Below are 16,445 nucleotides of genomic sequence, written 5' to 3'. Positions count from 1 at the left end.
AAAAAAAAAAAAAAAAAAAAGGAATGCAAAATGGTACTGCCACTTTGGAAGAGTTTGGCAGTTTTTTATAAAGCTAAACATACTGGCCAGGCGCGGTGGCTCAAGCCTGTAATCCCAGCACTTTGGGAGGCCCAGATGGGTGGATCACAAGGTCAGGAGATCGAGACCATCCTGGCTAACACGGTGAAACCCCGTCTCTACTAAAAGTACAAAAAAACTAGCCGGGCGAGGTGGCGGGCGCCTGTAGTCCCAGCTACTTGGGAGGCTGAGGCAGGAGAATGGCGTAAACCCGGGAGGCAGAGCTTGCAGTGAGCTGAGATCCGGCCACTGCACTCCAGCCTGGGCGACAGAGCAAGACTCCATCTCAAAAAAAAAAAAAAACTAAACATATTTTTACCATACAATCCACCAATTGCACTCTGTGATATTTACCCAAATGAACTGAAAACTTATGTCCACAAAAAAACCCACACATGCGTGTTGACAGCTGCTTTATTCATAATTGTCAACATATTGAAGCAACCAAGATGTCCTTTAAAGGTGAGCAGATAAGCGGTGGTAGATTGAGACAATAGGATATTATTCAGTGCTAAACAGGAATGAGCTATTAAGCCATGAAAAAGCATGGAGGATAGACTAATTAATTAATTTCAAGCTATCAAGAGTGTGGTGATGCATAATTTCTTAAGAGATTGCTACATTATTATATCCAGGTGTTTCTTTAACCACTGACACCCATTTCACAAGTTTTGATGCACATGTACAGGTGCCTGGAAGTAATTTTAAGACATCTCAATTTCAAAATATTGAAAGTGTTAGAAATGATGAAATGTAGTAGACAGTTTTTTATGCTTAACTCATCTCGAGTTTATTTCAGTGTTTGAAATTAGGTATAAACATCTAATTTCATGTTTTTTCAGAAAGTTAATTGTCTAAATACAATTTTTTTAAATTAGTCTACTCTCCCCCCAGTGGGTTGAAATTTCATTTTTATCCTTGAATTCTGGTGTGATTGACATCTGAATAGACAGAACAATGGAATAAAACAGAAAATCCAGAAATAGGCTCAAATATATATGCTAATTTAGTGTATGATAGAGATATTTTCTTTAGTAAGGAAAAGATGAACTAGTCAAAAGATGTTAACATAACTAGGTAGTCATCTGAAAAGCAAATAGAATTGGATCAATGTTTTATAGCTTATACTAGGATAAATTCCAAATGGATCAAAAATTTAAATATGAAAATTAAAATTATAAAAGCTCTATAGCAGAATATGGAAGAATTAATTTTTTTAAATTAATAGGCTGGGCACAGTGGCTCATGCCTGTTATCCCAGCACTTTGGGAGGCTGAGCCAGGTGGATCACCTGAGGTCAGGAGTTCGAGACCAGCCTGACCAATATGATGAAACCCCATCTCTACTAAAAATACAAAAATTAGCTGGGCGTGGTTGCATGTGCCTGAAATCCCAGCTACTTGGGAGGCTGAGGTAGGAGAATTGCTTAAACCTGGGAGGTCGAGGCTGCAGTGAGCCGAGATCACGCCACTGCACTCTACCCTGGACAACAATAGGAGACTCACAAAACCCACAACTATGCTGCATCAAGCCCATAAAGATCTCTTAAATAAAAAATTGAACTTCTAAGTAATAGGAATTGTCATAGTTTAATTGGCAAGAAGTACATCTTATAATCAATGGCATCTTATATTCAATGAAATCTATCATAAAAGCATGAGGAAAACAATATTTTCAAGACCTCTTGGGCTATACGCAAAATCCACAAGTTGTAAATGAAAAGACTGATAGGTTTATTTTGTGTTATTTATTTATTTTTCTTTTTTTTAGAGACAGGGTCTCACTGTTGCCTAGGCTGGTCTTGAACTCTTGAGCTCAAACAATCCTCCTGCCTTAGTTTTCCAAAGTGCTGGGGTTACAGGTATAAGTTACCACTGCCAAGCCAAGGTTTAACTACATAAAAACTAAAATGATAAAAGATGGGCAGGGAGAAAATACTTGCGACATATGTAATAAAGAATTACTGTCAGGCAGGTGTCAGATGTCCCCAGCACACTGGAGTCTGGGGTTTGGTGTTGATGGTGCCTCATCAACATGCACAAACACAGCCTGACAGCTGGACTTTAGTGTTGGGAGCTGTTAATTATTCTAAAGTTCTATAGATTCATGATTTTATAGTTAGAGTTTATATCTACCTGTGTTTTTAGAGGAAGAACCCAAGGCCAAATTATTTTGAAGTGGGAGTGGGCTAGACCAGAGTCTTCTTGTACCCTTTTCATGCTGTGTTTGAGGATGTGCCCATTGCTACATCCACATAACTCATCTGGAGCAGGTGATGTGTGACAGCAAACCGTCTAAGATTTTTCACCGGTAAAGTTAAGCAGAAGTATGTAGTAAACATGAGTGCAAAAGTGTGGCTGAGCCATATATGCACTTGATTTAATTTGGGAAGCCTGAGGGAGGCAGCTATTCCTAGCCACGTGCTGCCTGCCCAGCACAAGGTAGGGTGGTAACTGGGGTGGGGAAGGGGCAGCTCTGTAGAGCATGGTCTGCCTTAGGCCCTGAATTGTCCTCAAAGCACATGGACTGCGGAAATTGTTCACATGAACCAGAGACATCACTCTTTAGGATTCTATTGGCAGCACCTGAACTGGCTCGACATTTATGGAGGTGGTGTTTCTTTGAAGCACTAACCTTTGTTTTATAATAATTTTATTTGGTGGCTGGGAGTGGTGGCTCACACCTGTAATCCCAGCACTTCAGGAGGCCAAGGTGGGCAGATCACCAGAGGTCGTGGGCAGATCACCGCAGGTCAGGAGTTCAAGACCACCCTGGCCAACGTGGTGAAACCCTGTCTCTACAAAAATATAAAAATTAGCCAGGCATGATGGTGGGTGCCTATAATCCCAGCTACTCAGGAGGCTGAGGCAGGAGAACCACTTGAACCCGGGAGGCAGAGGTTGTAGTGAGCAAGATCATACCACTGTATTGCAGCCTGGGAGACAGACCAAGACTCTGTCTCGAAAAAAAAAAAAAATTATTTGGCATAATTTAATATAGTTTAGAAGCTATCTAATCTGGTTTTTTTGGAGGGGCAAACTCTTTTGAAAATGTAAGTTTTGCTTTAAATTAAAAATTAAGTCTTAGTTAAAACTCAGCCTGCACAAAATTCTTCAGTTTCTTCCCATTACTTTATCAGTAATATTCACCACATTTTCCTAGATGTTTATTGATTAGAGTGTTGGGATCAAATTCTGCATTAAATGTATGCAAATACATTGGAGAGGCTTTGTGTTTTTCACTATGAAATGCAATGGTGGCTTGAATAAGAAAGTATCTAGAAGCCAAATTAACATAATAATGACTTCAAAAAAGAATTACTATCAGGGGCCGGGCGCGGTGGCTCAAGCCTGTAATCCCAGCACTTTGGGAGGCCGAGACGGGCGGATCACGAGGTCAGGAGATCGAGACCATCCTGGCTAACACGGTGAAACCCCGTCTCTACTAAAAATACAAAAAATTAGCCGGGCGAGGTGGCAGCGCCTGTAATCCCAGCTACTCGGGAGGCTGAGGCAGGAGAATGGCATGAACCCAGGAGGCAGAGCTTGCAGTGAGCTGAGACCCTATCTCAAAAAAATAAGAAAGAAAAGGCTGAGTGCAGTGGCTCATGCCTATAATGCCAGCAGTTTGGGAGACTGAAGCAGGAGGTTCATTTGAGCCCAGAAATTCAAGATCAGCCTGGGCAATAGAGCAAGACTCCATCTGCACAAAACACTTTAAAATTAGCTGACGTGACAGTAACATGCCTGTAATCCCAGCTACTTGGGAGGCTGGGATGGGAAAGTCACTTGAGTCCAGGAGTTTGAGGATGCAGTCAGCTATGTCCACGCCACTGCACTGCAGCCTGGATGACAAAGTGAGACCCTGTCTCTAAGAAAAAAAAAAAAAAAAAAAAGAGGCTGGGCAAGGTGGTGCATACCTGTAATCCCAGCACTTTGGGAGGCAGAGGCAAGCTGATCACTTGAGCCCAGGGGTTCAAGACCAGCCTAGGCAACATGGTGAAACCACAACTGTACACACAAAAAAATACAAAAATTAGCCAGGCATGATGGTGTGTCTGTAGTCCCAGCTACTCGGGAGGCTGAAGTGGGAGGATCACTTGAGTCTGGGAAGTCAAGGCTGCAGTCAGATAGCACCCCTGCACTCCAGCCTAGGTAACAGAATGAGACCCTGTCTTTAAAAAAAAAGGGGGGGGGGGGGGGGGAGAGGGAGAGAGAGAGAGAGAGAGAGAGAGAGAGAGATCAACCCTCGCTAACATGATTGTGACATGAAGAGCGCCAAAATCACTCAATGGGGAAAGGACAGTCTTTTCAAGAAATAGTGTTTGTAAAACTTGTTATCCACAAGCAAAAGAATGAAATGGGACCTTTACTTTATACCATATTGAAAAATTAACTTAAAATGATCAATAAGCTAAATGTAAGAGCTAAAACTATAAAACTCTTAGAAGAAAACATTGCGGAAAATCTTCATGATATTGGATTTGGTGATGATTCCTTGGATTGGCATAAAAAGCAAAAGGTAACAAAAGAAAAAATTAATTTGACTTAATCAGAATTTAAAATTTCTGTGCAAAAAAGGACACCATCATGGGAGTGAAAAGACACACTACAAATTGTGAGAAAATATTTGCAAATCATATATCTGGTAAGGGATAAATATTCCCTATATATAAAATATATAAATACAACGCAATTCAAAAATGAGCAAAGGATTCAAATACACGTTTCTCCAAGAAGATATACAAAAAAGGTCAATAAGCACATGAAAAGATGCTAGATATCACTAGTCGTTTAGAAAAATGCAAATCAAAACCACAATGATATACCACTTTTCACACCAAATAGGATTATTATCATGAAAAAGAAAAATAAGTGCCAGTGAGCACATGGAGAAACTGGAACCCTTATGTAGAACTGTAAAATGGCACAACTGCTACGGAAAAAAGTTAAACATAGACTGACTAGGTGAAATAAGGCAGTCAAAAAAAGACAAATACTGTATGTTTTCACTTACATGAGATATCTAGGGTAATCAAACTCTTAGAAATAAAGTAGGATAGTGGTTGCCAGGAGTTGGGGGGAATGGAGAAATGGGGAGTTGTTTAATGGGTACAGAGTTTCAGTTTTGCAAAATGAAAAAGTTCTGGAGTTTGGAGGCACATCCATGTGTACATACTTAATAGTTGTGTTAAGTATGTACTTAACATACTTAAAGACTGTTAAGATAGTAAGAAAACAAATTTATTTATTTTTTATTTTTATTTTATTTTTCCCCCAGAGACAGAGTTTCGTCATGTTGCCCAGGTTGGTCTCAAACTCCTGGGCTCAGGCAATCCTCTTGTCTTGGCCTCTCAAAGTGCTGGGATTACAGGTGTGAACCACGATACCCAGGCAAAATGGTAAATTTTGTATGTATTTTACCATAATCTTTTCTTAAAGTTAAACATAGAATTACTCATATGACTCAGCAATTCTATTTACAGCTAAATACCCAAAAGAATTGCAAGCAAAGAACAAAATAGATACTTGTATATCGGTATTCATAGCAGCATTATTCAAAATAGCCAAAAGGTGGAAACAACTCCATCAACAAACAGATAAAATATGACCTATACATACAAAGCAGTATTAGCCATAAAAAGGAATGAAATTCTGATATATGCTACAACATGAATAACCCTGAAAACATTATGCTAGGTGAATTAACTCTGACACAAATGGATAAATATTATATTAATCCACTTACATAGGGTACCTAGAATAAGCAAATTCATAAAAACAGAAAGAAGATATTAGGGGGTGGGAGTGAAACTGCCCCATGGGGTTCACAAGAAGTGCATGCCAGGTTCTGGACAGAAATATAGTTATAATTAAGCATTAATCAGGCCTCACTTTGGCCCACTTCCTGGTTGCTAAAAAGTCATATAGCACTAGATACTGACTATTTGCATCCCCATTGTTTCTACAGAATAGGATTTCTGACATTAGGGTCATAAAATTTAAGATTTTATTTCCATCCCCATCTTTCCTATAACAGGATCTCTGACATAATCGTAAGGCTTTTGCTTACGGATTGCTTAATATGTTTTTCACACCCCTGAATTCCAGCAACCAGTTTGAAGACCCCCACAGAGGAACAGGATCTGCAAGAGAATACGGCTTCTTCATCTCCCTGTCCCATGACTTCACCCTGTACTCTTTAACAAATAAACAATTGCCACACTTCAGCCCACTTCAAAACCCTTATAAACCTTAGCCCCAGTCTTCTAGGGGAGATGAATTTGAGGTTTCCTTCCATCTCCTCATTTGGTGGCCCTATGATTAAACCTTTCTCTGCTGCAACCTGGTGTCTCAGCTTATTGACTTGCTGTGTGCATTGGGCAATGAACCTATTTACAGTTACAGAAGGGAGAATTAGTGAGTTAATGTTTCATGGGTACAGAGATTCTGTTTAGGATGATGAGAAAGTTCTGGAAAAGGATAATGGGGATGGTTGCACAACATTGTAAATGTAATTAATGACACTGAACTCCACATTTAAAAAATGGCTAAGATGGTAAATTTATGTTATATATATTTTACTGCAATAAAAAATATTTTAGAGAAAGACAGACTAGAAAGAAAGAAGCTGGAAATGGTACATAGAGACAACTCTATGGAGTTGTTTTGGTCCAAAAAAAAAAAAAACAACAAGACATAGGAAAGTATACCTATTAATAAAAGAAACAATAGGAGCTGGATGTGGTGGCTCTTTCCTGTAATCCCAACACTTTGGGAGGCCAAGGCAGGCTGATCACTTGAGCTCAGGAGTTCAAGAACAGCCTGGGCAACAAGGTGAAACCCCAACTCTCCAAAAAATACAAAAATTAGCTGGGCATAGTGTCATGCACCTGTAGTCCCAGTTACTCTGGAGGCTGAGGTGGGAGGATCATCTGAGCCCAGGGAGGTCAAGACTGCAGTAAGCCATGATCATACCACACTGCACTCTAGACTGGGCAACAGAGCGAAACCCTGTCTCAAAAAATAAAATAAAATAATAGAATGAAATAGGTCGGGTGCAGTGGCCCATGCCTTAATCCCAGCACTTCGGGAGGCTGAGGTGGGCGGATCACTTGAGGTCAGGAGTTCAAGACTAGCCTGGCCAAAATGGTGAACCTCTGTCTCTACTAAAAATATAAAAATTAGCCAGGCGTGGTTGCGGGCACCTGTAATCCCAGCTACTAGGGAGGCTGAGGAAGGAGAATTGCTTGAACCTGGGAAGCAGAGGTTGCAGTGGGCCAAGATTGTGCCACTGCACCCCAACCTGGGCGACAGACTGAGACTCCATCTCAAAAAAATAAAAATAAAAATAAAATAAAATAAAGGGGAAATAACCGAGCCAAAATGTTGGGGTTTTTTTGTTTGTTTGTTTCCTTAAAAGAATTTTTTTAACATTTTAATGGTAACAGTAATGAAAATACAATGTAGAAAAGAGAGGGGAGAATTTCTTAGGCAATGTCTATTAGTAGGCAAGTGGAAATGGAATGTACAATATAAACAGAAATAATGGACTTAGGAGCATGGGTAGTTGATCCATAGCACAAGGTATAAAGGCCAAGTAACTGGGTAAAGATGTGTGTTGAAAGCTATTTGTAGTAATGGGAGTCTGTGGAAGTTCTCTTCTGCTTGCTTCAATTTTCTCAGTGAATTGGGAAGCAATTCATTAATTACTGACAATGAGGACTAGAGAGGAAATACCGGGATTTGATGAGAGAAGAAAAGGTACCAAATACTCTCTTGAGGGAGTGAGTGAACTAGAGAAATATGATTGCTCAGGAGCATTATGAGCTCATATTTTTTTTGAGACAGGGCCTTGCTATGTTGCCCAGGTTGCTCTCAAACTCACAGCCTCAAGCGAGCCTCCTGAGTAGCTCAGACTATAGGTGCATGCCATCACACCCAGCTATCAATTTTACTGAAGATAAGCAAACAAAAACTATATATGTGGGTGTGTATATATATAATTTTAATATATGTATATAAGGTGTGTGAATAATATATGTATAAGCACAGAAAGAGTTCAGAAGTATACACACCGAATTGTTAATAGTGGTTATTACTGGAGAATGTATGTGTGGATACATACACACATGTGTGGCTGGGGGTAGAAGTGAGGTGGAAGAGACCCCTATGTTATTTGAATTTTTAACCAGCACATTATTTTTGGGATTCAAACAAAATATCTTAATATAAGTTAATAAATAGCTTGAAAGGAGAATTTAGAACGGTGTTCAAGATCCACAGCACCTTGACTAGGCAAATCCTACATCCTAATTAAACACAACTGTCAACCTGCAGTAAATGTGACCACAGCAAGACAATATGAGAAAAGCTGAAGTATCACTCACCTTGAACACTTCAGAAAAGAAGCCAGACCCTATTTTTTCACAGGTGAAATCATCCAAACGCGTCAGTCTGGAAAAGGCACTTATAAGAGCTCGATACGAAGATGGCCAAACTCTTCCCACCTGGCTCACATTTCCATCTCCTCCACCACCTCCTTCAAACTCTTCAAGACGCTCCACACGTGGAGGAAAACCTGCAATTGAATTCCGTTTGCTCCGATCCATAGTCTCAATAATCACTTTTTTCTTCTTTTAAGAAGGAACTCCACACATAAATTTTTGTTGAAGTGTACTTCTCTTCTGGTTTGACACTAAACAAGAGATCAAAAAAATTTCCACTGAAATCTTTAATAAATAAATACATGCAAAGCAGTAAATACTCAATGCAAAAATATTTCCTTTCACATTCTAGTTCCTGGTTTTCAGATCTAAAAAATGTTGTATGTCTTTACCCTCAAATAACACTGATATATTTAAAGACCAAGATATAGCCAGTCTTTACCATGAGTAGAATATCATGAAGATCACCAATTACATTCTAAGAAACAAAATGACAATGATAATATCTATCATTCATTGAGCACCTACTTTCTAGGAAATATAGTATAAGAGCTTGACATATGTCATTTGATTCTCAGATAATCCATGATATAAGGATTATGTTCATTTCACAGAGAGATCAAGAAATCAGTCACTAAAAGGCAGAGATAAAATTAAAATGGAAGCTGGGTGCAGTGGCTCACGCCTGTAATCCCAGCACTTTGGGAGGCCAAGGCAGGTGGATCACTTGAGGTCAAGAGTTTGAGACCAGCCTGGCCAATATGGTGAAACGCCATCTCTACTAAAAATATAAAAATTAGCCAGGCATGGTGGCAAGCACCTGTAATCTCAGCTACTCAGGAGGCTGAAGTAGGAGAATCACTTTAACCCAGGAGGCAGGGGTTCCAGTGAGCCAAGACTGTGCCACTGCACTCCAGCCTGGGCAACAGAATGAGACATTGTCTCAAAAAAAAAAAAAGAAAGAAAAGAAAAAAAATTAAAGTACAAAGCCCGTCTGACTCAAAAGCCTGTGCTTCTTTCTACCAATACCCTTTATAGCCTCATTTAATTTTCTCTTTATTTCAAAACTTAATTCCAAATATATAAAACAGGGTCGGAGTTAGCTCAAGCGGTTACCTCCTCATGCCGGACTTTCTATCTGTCCAAATATATAAAACAAACATTACAAGGAAACTTCAAAATTACATATTATATAATTTTTTAAAAGAAAACTATATCCAAAAGCAATCTAAAATTCACTGTTGATGAAAAGCATAGTCCAGTAGAAGTAATTATAGAAGGCTCCATCCCATCTGGTACATAACTAAGAATAAAAGCACAATCCTACTTTTTCTTTTAGCCTGTCTCTCCCTATTTCTACTTTTTTCCATGAGACTCAATTGTAAGGGTTCTATGCAAAATACAATATTGTGACTCCTCAATTAGTGAAATGCTTTCATAAAGGAGGTGGATACCTACTCAGTTTACCACCACCACTTCTAACCAGCTCTGCAACTCAAAGAAAAGTGGCAGGAATCCCAGGGCCATCTTAGCAACATGAGTCTGCCTCCTTATCCATTGCCAGAAGTCAGCACTGTACCCAGTGTGTACAACCACAGTTTCTTTCCTGGCAATGTGCAATTGGAATTAAGATAGTCCAGTCTCAATATGGCGGCTTTCTAAAATAGAAGCCATGTAAACTCAGGAGCTGCCGGCCAGGGCCATTTTCTATAATACAGTCTGAAGGCAGAAGAAGTCAAGAGATTCGGCCAATCTTCAAAGAAAAAAAAAGAAAGAAAGGGAACTTTTTGAATTCCCTATTCTGCTCTAATCCCCAAATCTTAAGGCCTAACTGCATCCTGAGGTTCCATGAGATCTCCCTGAATCTAGTTAATCTAGTTCTACCACAGTCTTCAAAGAAGGAAGAACACTCTGAGTTCTCAAATAACAAAACATTTAAGTACCTCTATTGAACCTATGCCAAAAAGTGGCATCAGCACCACCAGACCAAATATATTTACATCCACAAGAACAAAAATTTAGGGTTAGCTGGCCACAGTAGCTCATACCTATAATCCTAACACTTTGAGAGGCCAAGGCAAGAGGATCACTTGAGCTCAGGAGTTTGAGACCAGTCAGGGCAACATAGTGAGACCTCGTCTCTATGAAAAAATGTAAAAATTAGCCAGGCATGATGGTACATGCCTGTAGTCCCAGCTACACAGGTGGCTGAGGCAGGAGGATTGCCTGAGCCCAGGAGTTTCAGGCTGCAGTGAGCTGTGATAGAACCACTGCACTCCGCCTGGGCAACAGAGCAAGACCCTGTCTCAAAAAATTTTAGGGTTATAAGACAAAAAATTTGCAGTCACAAAAAAGAATGAAATCATGTCCTTTGCAGCAACATGCAGCTGGAAGCCATTATTCTAAGTGAACCAAAGCAGAAACAGAAAACCAAATATCGCATGTTCTCACTTATAACTAGGAGCTAAATCTTGGGTTCACACAAACATAAAGTTGGGAACAACAGACACTGGAGGCTCCAAAACGAGGGAGGCAGGCAGGGGCTGAAAAACTTCCTGTTGGGCACTATGTTCACTGTCTTGGTGGTGGGATCAATAGAAGCCCAAACCTCAGCACCACACAATACACCCTTGTAACAAACCTGCACACATACCTCCTGAATCTAAAATATAAATGGAATTTTAAAAATAAAATAGAGGCTGGGCACGTGACTCACGCCAGTAAAATCGCAGCACTTTGGGAGGCCGAGGCAGGCAGATCACCTGAGGTCATGAGTTCGAGACCAGCTTGGCCAACATGGCAAAACCCTGTCTCTACTAAAATTACAAAAAAATTAGCTGGGCTTGGTGGCGGCCACCTGTAATCCCAGCTACTCAGGAGGCTGAGGCAGGAGAATTGCTTGAACCCGGGAGGCAGAAATTGCAGTCAGCCGAGATCATGCCATTATACTCCAGCCTGGGCAACAAGAGCGACATTCTGTCTCAAAGTAAATAAATTAAATAATAACAATAAAAATAAAATAAAATAGGGTTGGGTGCAGGGGCTCATTCCTGTAATCCAAGCCCAGGCTGGAGTGCAGTGGTGCTATCACAGTTCACTGCAGCCTCAAATTCCCGGGCTCAGGCAATCCTCCTGCCTCAGCCACCTGTGTAGCTGGGACTATAGGCGTGTGCCATCATGCCTGACAGTTCAAGACCAGACTGGGCAACACAGCAAGACCCCCATCACTAAAAAAAATAATAATTTTAAAAAACAAATTTTCTTAATTTTAGAGCCAGTAGAAAACATCAACTTCAGTCATTCATTTTATATTTGAAGAAACACAAGGCCCAGAAAGTGGAAATGCTAAAAGTCAATGCTATAACCTATTTACTAGCAAAGCTAGACTTGAAACCAAGGAGCCAAGGATAGTGCATTTCTCAAAGTATGTCTGTTGATAATGTGCTTCAAACTACCTGAGAAGCTTGTTTAAAACCCAGAGTCATAGGTCTCACCCTTGATAGCTTTTTTTTTTTTTTTGAAACACAAGGTTTCACTATATTGCCCAGGCTGGTCTTGAACTCCTGGCCTCAAGTGATCCTCCCACCTCAGCCTCCCAAAGTGCTAAGATTACAGGTGTGAACTGCACCTGGCCACTGTTTTTTTTTTAAACATCAGGAATTTTACAAGCATTTCCTTATTTAATCTTAAAATGTGGCCAGGCATGGTGGCTCACACCTGTAATCCCAGCACTTTAAGAATTCCTTGAACCTGAGAGGCAGAGATTGCAGTGAGCTGAGATTACACCACTACACTCCAGCCTGGGCGACAGAGCAAGACTCCATCTCAAAAAAAAAAAAAAAAAAAAAACCAGCAAGATAGATCTGATCTCCATTTTACAGAAAAAGAAATATAGGCTCAGAAGATGAAGTAACTTGCCTAAGGACACAGAGCTAGTAGAACCAGAACTGGAACCAAGTTCTATCCAGCACCAAAGCTCAAACTTCTTCCATTTCATTATTACTTAGCTCAGTATTTTTCCACTATGAGAGTTGTAGGAGTTAAGTTAATCATCTGGGTAGAAAAAAGAACAGAGACTTAAGTGCAGAGGAAGGCTAGGCTGATTATAATTTGAACAGAGACAGAAAAGAAAAAAGAAACTTTAGAAAACTAAAAGATATTAAAGTAATATACAAAACATATGTAAAGTACATAAAACATTGTTGACTATATAAAACATAGTTGTCTGCGAAACTGAACAATTCGATAAATTTGTCATCAACTGACTTTTCATTTTGAGATATGTACTCTTTTAATTTTATGGGTACATAGTAGGTATATATATTTATAGGATACACAAGATATTTTAATACAGGTATACAATGTGTAATAATCACATCAGGGTAAATGCGGTATCCATCACCTCAAGCATTCATCATTTATTTGTGTTACAAACATTCCAATTGTACTCTCCCAGTTATTCTAAAACATACAATGAATTATTGCTGATTGTAGTCACTCTGTTGTGCTATCAAATACTAAATCTTATTCATTCTATCTAACTATATTATTGTACCTATTAACCATCCCATTTCCCACTCAACACCCCCAACACACTATCCTTCCCACCCTCTGGTAACCATCATTCTATTATCTATCTCCATGAGTTCAATTGTCTTAATATTTAGCTTTAGCAATGAGTAAGAATATGCAAAGTTTGTCTGTGCCTGACTTATTTCACTTAACATGATGTCCTCAAGTTCTATCCATGTTGTTGCAAAAAAGAGGATCTCACTTTTTTATGGCTGAATAATCCATTTGTATAGGTGCCACATTCATCTATTGAACATTTAGGTTGCTTCCAAATCTTGGCTATTGTAAACAGTGCTGTAATAAACATGAGAGTGCAAACGTCTCTTCGATATACTGATATCCTTTCTTTTGGGTATATATTCAGCAGTGAGATTACTATATCACATCGTAGCTCTATTTTTACCATTTTGAGGGACCTCTATAGTGTTCTCCATAGTGGCTGTATTAATTTACACTTCCATCAATAGTGTACAAAGGTTTCCTCTTCTCCACATCTTGGTTAGCATTATTTGCCCATCTTTTGAATAAAAGCCATTTTAAGGGTGAGATGATAATTCATTATAGTTTTGATTTGCATTTCTCTGATGATCAATATGTTGAGCAACTTTACATAGATCTGTTTGCCATTTGTATGCCTCCTTTTGAGAAATGTCTGTTCAGATCTTTTGCCCATTTTTTAATCAGATTGTTAGATTTCTTCCTATAGAGTTGTCTGAACTCCTTATATATTCTGGTTATTAATTCTTTGTCAAATGGGTAGTTTCAAATATTTTCTCCCATTCTGTGGGTTGTCTCTTCACTTTGGTGACTGCTTCATTTCCTGTGCAGAAGCTTTTTAACTTCATGTGATCACGTGTCCATTTTTGCTTTGGTTACCTGTACTTTGGGGATATTACTCAAGAAATCTTTGCCCAAACCAATATCCTGGAAAGTTTTCCCAATGTTTCCTTGTAGTAGTTTGAGGTCTTAGATTTAAGTCTTTAATCCATTTTGATCAGATTTGTTATTAGATTTTTCTTCTGCATATGGATATCCTGTTTTCCCAGCACCATTTATTGAAGAGATTGTCCTTTCCCCAGCGTACGTTCTTAGCACCTTTGTTGAAATTGAGTTAACTGTAGGTATATGGATTTATTTCTGGGTTCTCTATTCTGTTCCATTGGTCTGTGTGTCTGGTTTTTTTTTTTGTTTTGTTTTGAGACAGGGTCTCACTCTGTTGCCCAGGCTAGAATGGAGTGGTGTGATCACAGCTCACTGCAGCCTCGACCTCCTAAGGCTCAGGTGATCCTCCCAACTTAGCCTCCCAAGTAGCTGGGACTACAGGTGCATACAACCACACCCAGCTAATTTTTGTACTTTTTGTTGTAGAGACAAGGTTTCGCCAAGTTGCCCAGGCTCGTCTCAAACTCCTGGTCTCAAGTGATCCACCCTCCTAGGCCTCCTAAAGTGCTGGGATTATAGGCATGAGCCACCACGCCCAGCCTATGTGTCTGTTTTTATGCCAGTATTCTCATGTTGTTTTGGTTACAATAGCTCTGTGGTATAATTTGAAGTCAAGTAATATGATTCCTCCAGTTTTGTTCTTTTTGCTCAGGATGGTTTTGGCTATTTTAGGTCTTTTGTGGTTCTAAAATTTGAGGATTATTTTTTCTATTTCTGTGAAGAGTGTCACTGGTATTTTGATGGGGACTGCACTGAATCTGCAGATTGTTTTAGGTAGTATGGACATTTTAACAATATCGATTCTTTCAATTCATGAACAATATCTTTCCATTTTTTGGTGTCCTCTTCAATTTCATCAATGTTTTATAGTTTATAGCCTGGCCAATGTGGTGAAACCCCGTCTCTACTAAAAATGCAAAAATTAGCCAGGCATGGTGGCACACCTGTAGTCCCAGCTACTCAGGAGGCTGAGGCACAAGAATCGCTTGAAGCCAGGAGGCAGAGGTTGCAGTGAGCCAAGATCACACCACTGCACTCTAGCCTTGGCAACAGAGCAAGACACTGGATCAAAAAAAAAAAAAAGGTCTTACACTTTTCATTGTAAAGATCTTTCACTTACTTGGTTAAGATTGTTCCTAGGTGGCCGGGTGTGGTGGCTCACGCCTGTAATCCCAGCACTTTGGGAGGCCGAGGTGGGTGGCTCACAAGGTCAGGAGACCGAGACCACGGTGAAACCCCGTCTCTACTAAAAATACAAAAAATTAGCCGGGCGCGGTGGCGGGCGCCTGTAGTCCCAGCTACTCAGGAGGCTGAGGCAGGAGAATGGCATGAACCCAGGAGGCAGAGCTTGCAGTGAGCCAAGATCGCACCATTGCACTCCAGCCTGACAGAGATTCTGTCTCAAAAAAAAAAAAAAAAAAAGAAAGACTGTTCCTAGGTATTTTATCTTATTTGAAGCTGTTGTAAATGGGATTACCTTCCTGATTTCTTTTTCAGATTGTTTGCTGTTGGCATACAGAAATGCTACTGATTTTTGTATACTGATTTTGTATCCTACAACTTTATTGAATTGTTTATCAAGATATGTTTCATTCCTAACAAAATACCTTACTAACCTCCTCAGTGCCCTCAGGGTTCCCTGAGAGTGGCAAATCCTAGTTTTCCATATTACAGCACAGAAGACAGAATTGCTCATTGCAGCTCAACGGGTCTGCTTTTACATTCTCAGCTAGCTAGGAGGAGGTAAGAAACTGCTGATTGCAGCAGGGCACGGTGGCTAACTCCTGTAATCCTAGCACTTTGGGAGGCCAAGGCAGGTGGATCACTTGAGGTCAGGAGTTCTAGACTGGTCTGGCCAACATGGCAAAACCTTGTCTCTACTAAAAATACAAAAATTAGGCCAGACACTGTAGCTCACGCCTGTAATCCTAGCACTTTGGGAGGCCAAGGCAGGTAGATCACCTGAGGTTGGGAATTCGAGACCAGCCTGGCCAACATGGTGAAACCCTATCTCTACTAAAAATACAAAACTTAGCCAGTGTGGTGGCGCATGTCTGTAATCCCAGTTACTCAGGAGGCTGAGGCATGAGAATCACTTGAAGCCAGGAGGTGAAGGTTGCAGTGAGCCAAGATCACGCCACTGCATTCCAGCCTAGGAGATACAGCAAGATCTCCATCTCCAAAAAAAAGAAAAAGAAAAAAAAAAATTAGCCAGGCATGGTGGTGTGCACCTGTAGTCCCAGCTACTCAGGAGGCTAAGGCAAGAAAATCACTTGAACCCATGAGGTAGCGGTTGAAGTAAGCTGAGATGGCACCACTGCACTCCAGCCTGGGTGACAGAGTGAGACTCCAAAAAGGAAAGAAAGAAGAAAAGAAAGAAAGAGAATGAAGGGGAGGGGAGGGGAGG

The 16,445-nt window shown here is 40.1% G+C and overlaps 1 protein-coding gene across 3 annotated transcripts in view; it reads right to left on the bottom strand.

Annotated features, from left to right (window-relative positions):
- Positions 1 to 16,445, bottom strand: part of TESK2 (testis associated actin remodelling kinase 2) — a 162,737-nt gene that overhangs the window by 113,264 nt on the left and 33,028 nt on the right. For 2 of the 3 annotated variants that reach the window (XM_017881798.1, XM_017881800.1), the window contains exon 2: positions 8,468 to 8,658. In XM_017881798.1, coding sequence (XP_017737287.1) covers positions 8,468 to 8,658 — 191 coding nt within the window. Of the gene's footprint in view, positions 1 to 8,467; positions 8,776 to 16,445 lie in introns of all 3 variants that reach the window. The other variant, XM_017881799.1, reaches the window with a different exon arrangement.

This window comes from Rhinopithecus bieti, unplaced genomic scaffold (assembly GCF_001698545.2).
Source record: "Rhinopithecus bieti isolate Rb0 unplaced genomic scaffold, ASM169854v2 scaffold_12155, whole genome shotgun sequence".
In the NCBI taxonomy this organism is placed as follows: domain Eukaryota; kingdom Metazoa; phylum Chordata; class Mammalia; order Primates; family Cercopithecidae; genus Rhinopithecus; species Rhinopithecus bieti.
Note: the sequence above shows the minus strand (reverse complement) of the source record. Positions and strands in the feature narration are given on the sequence as shown.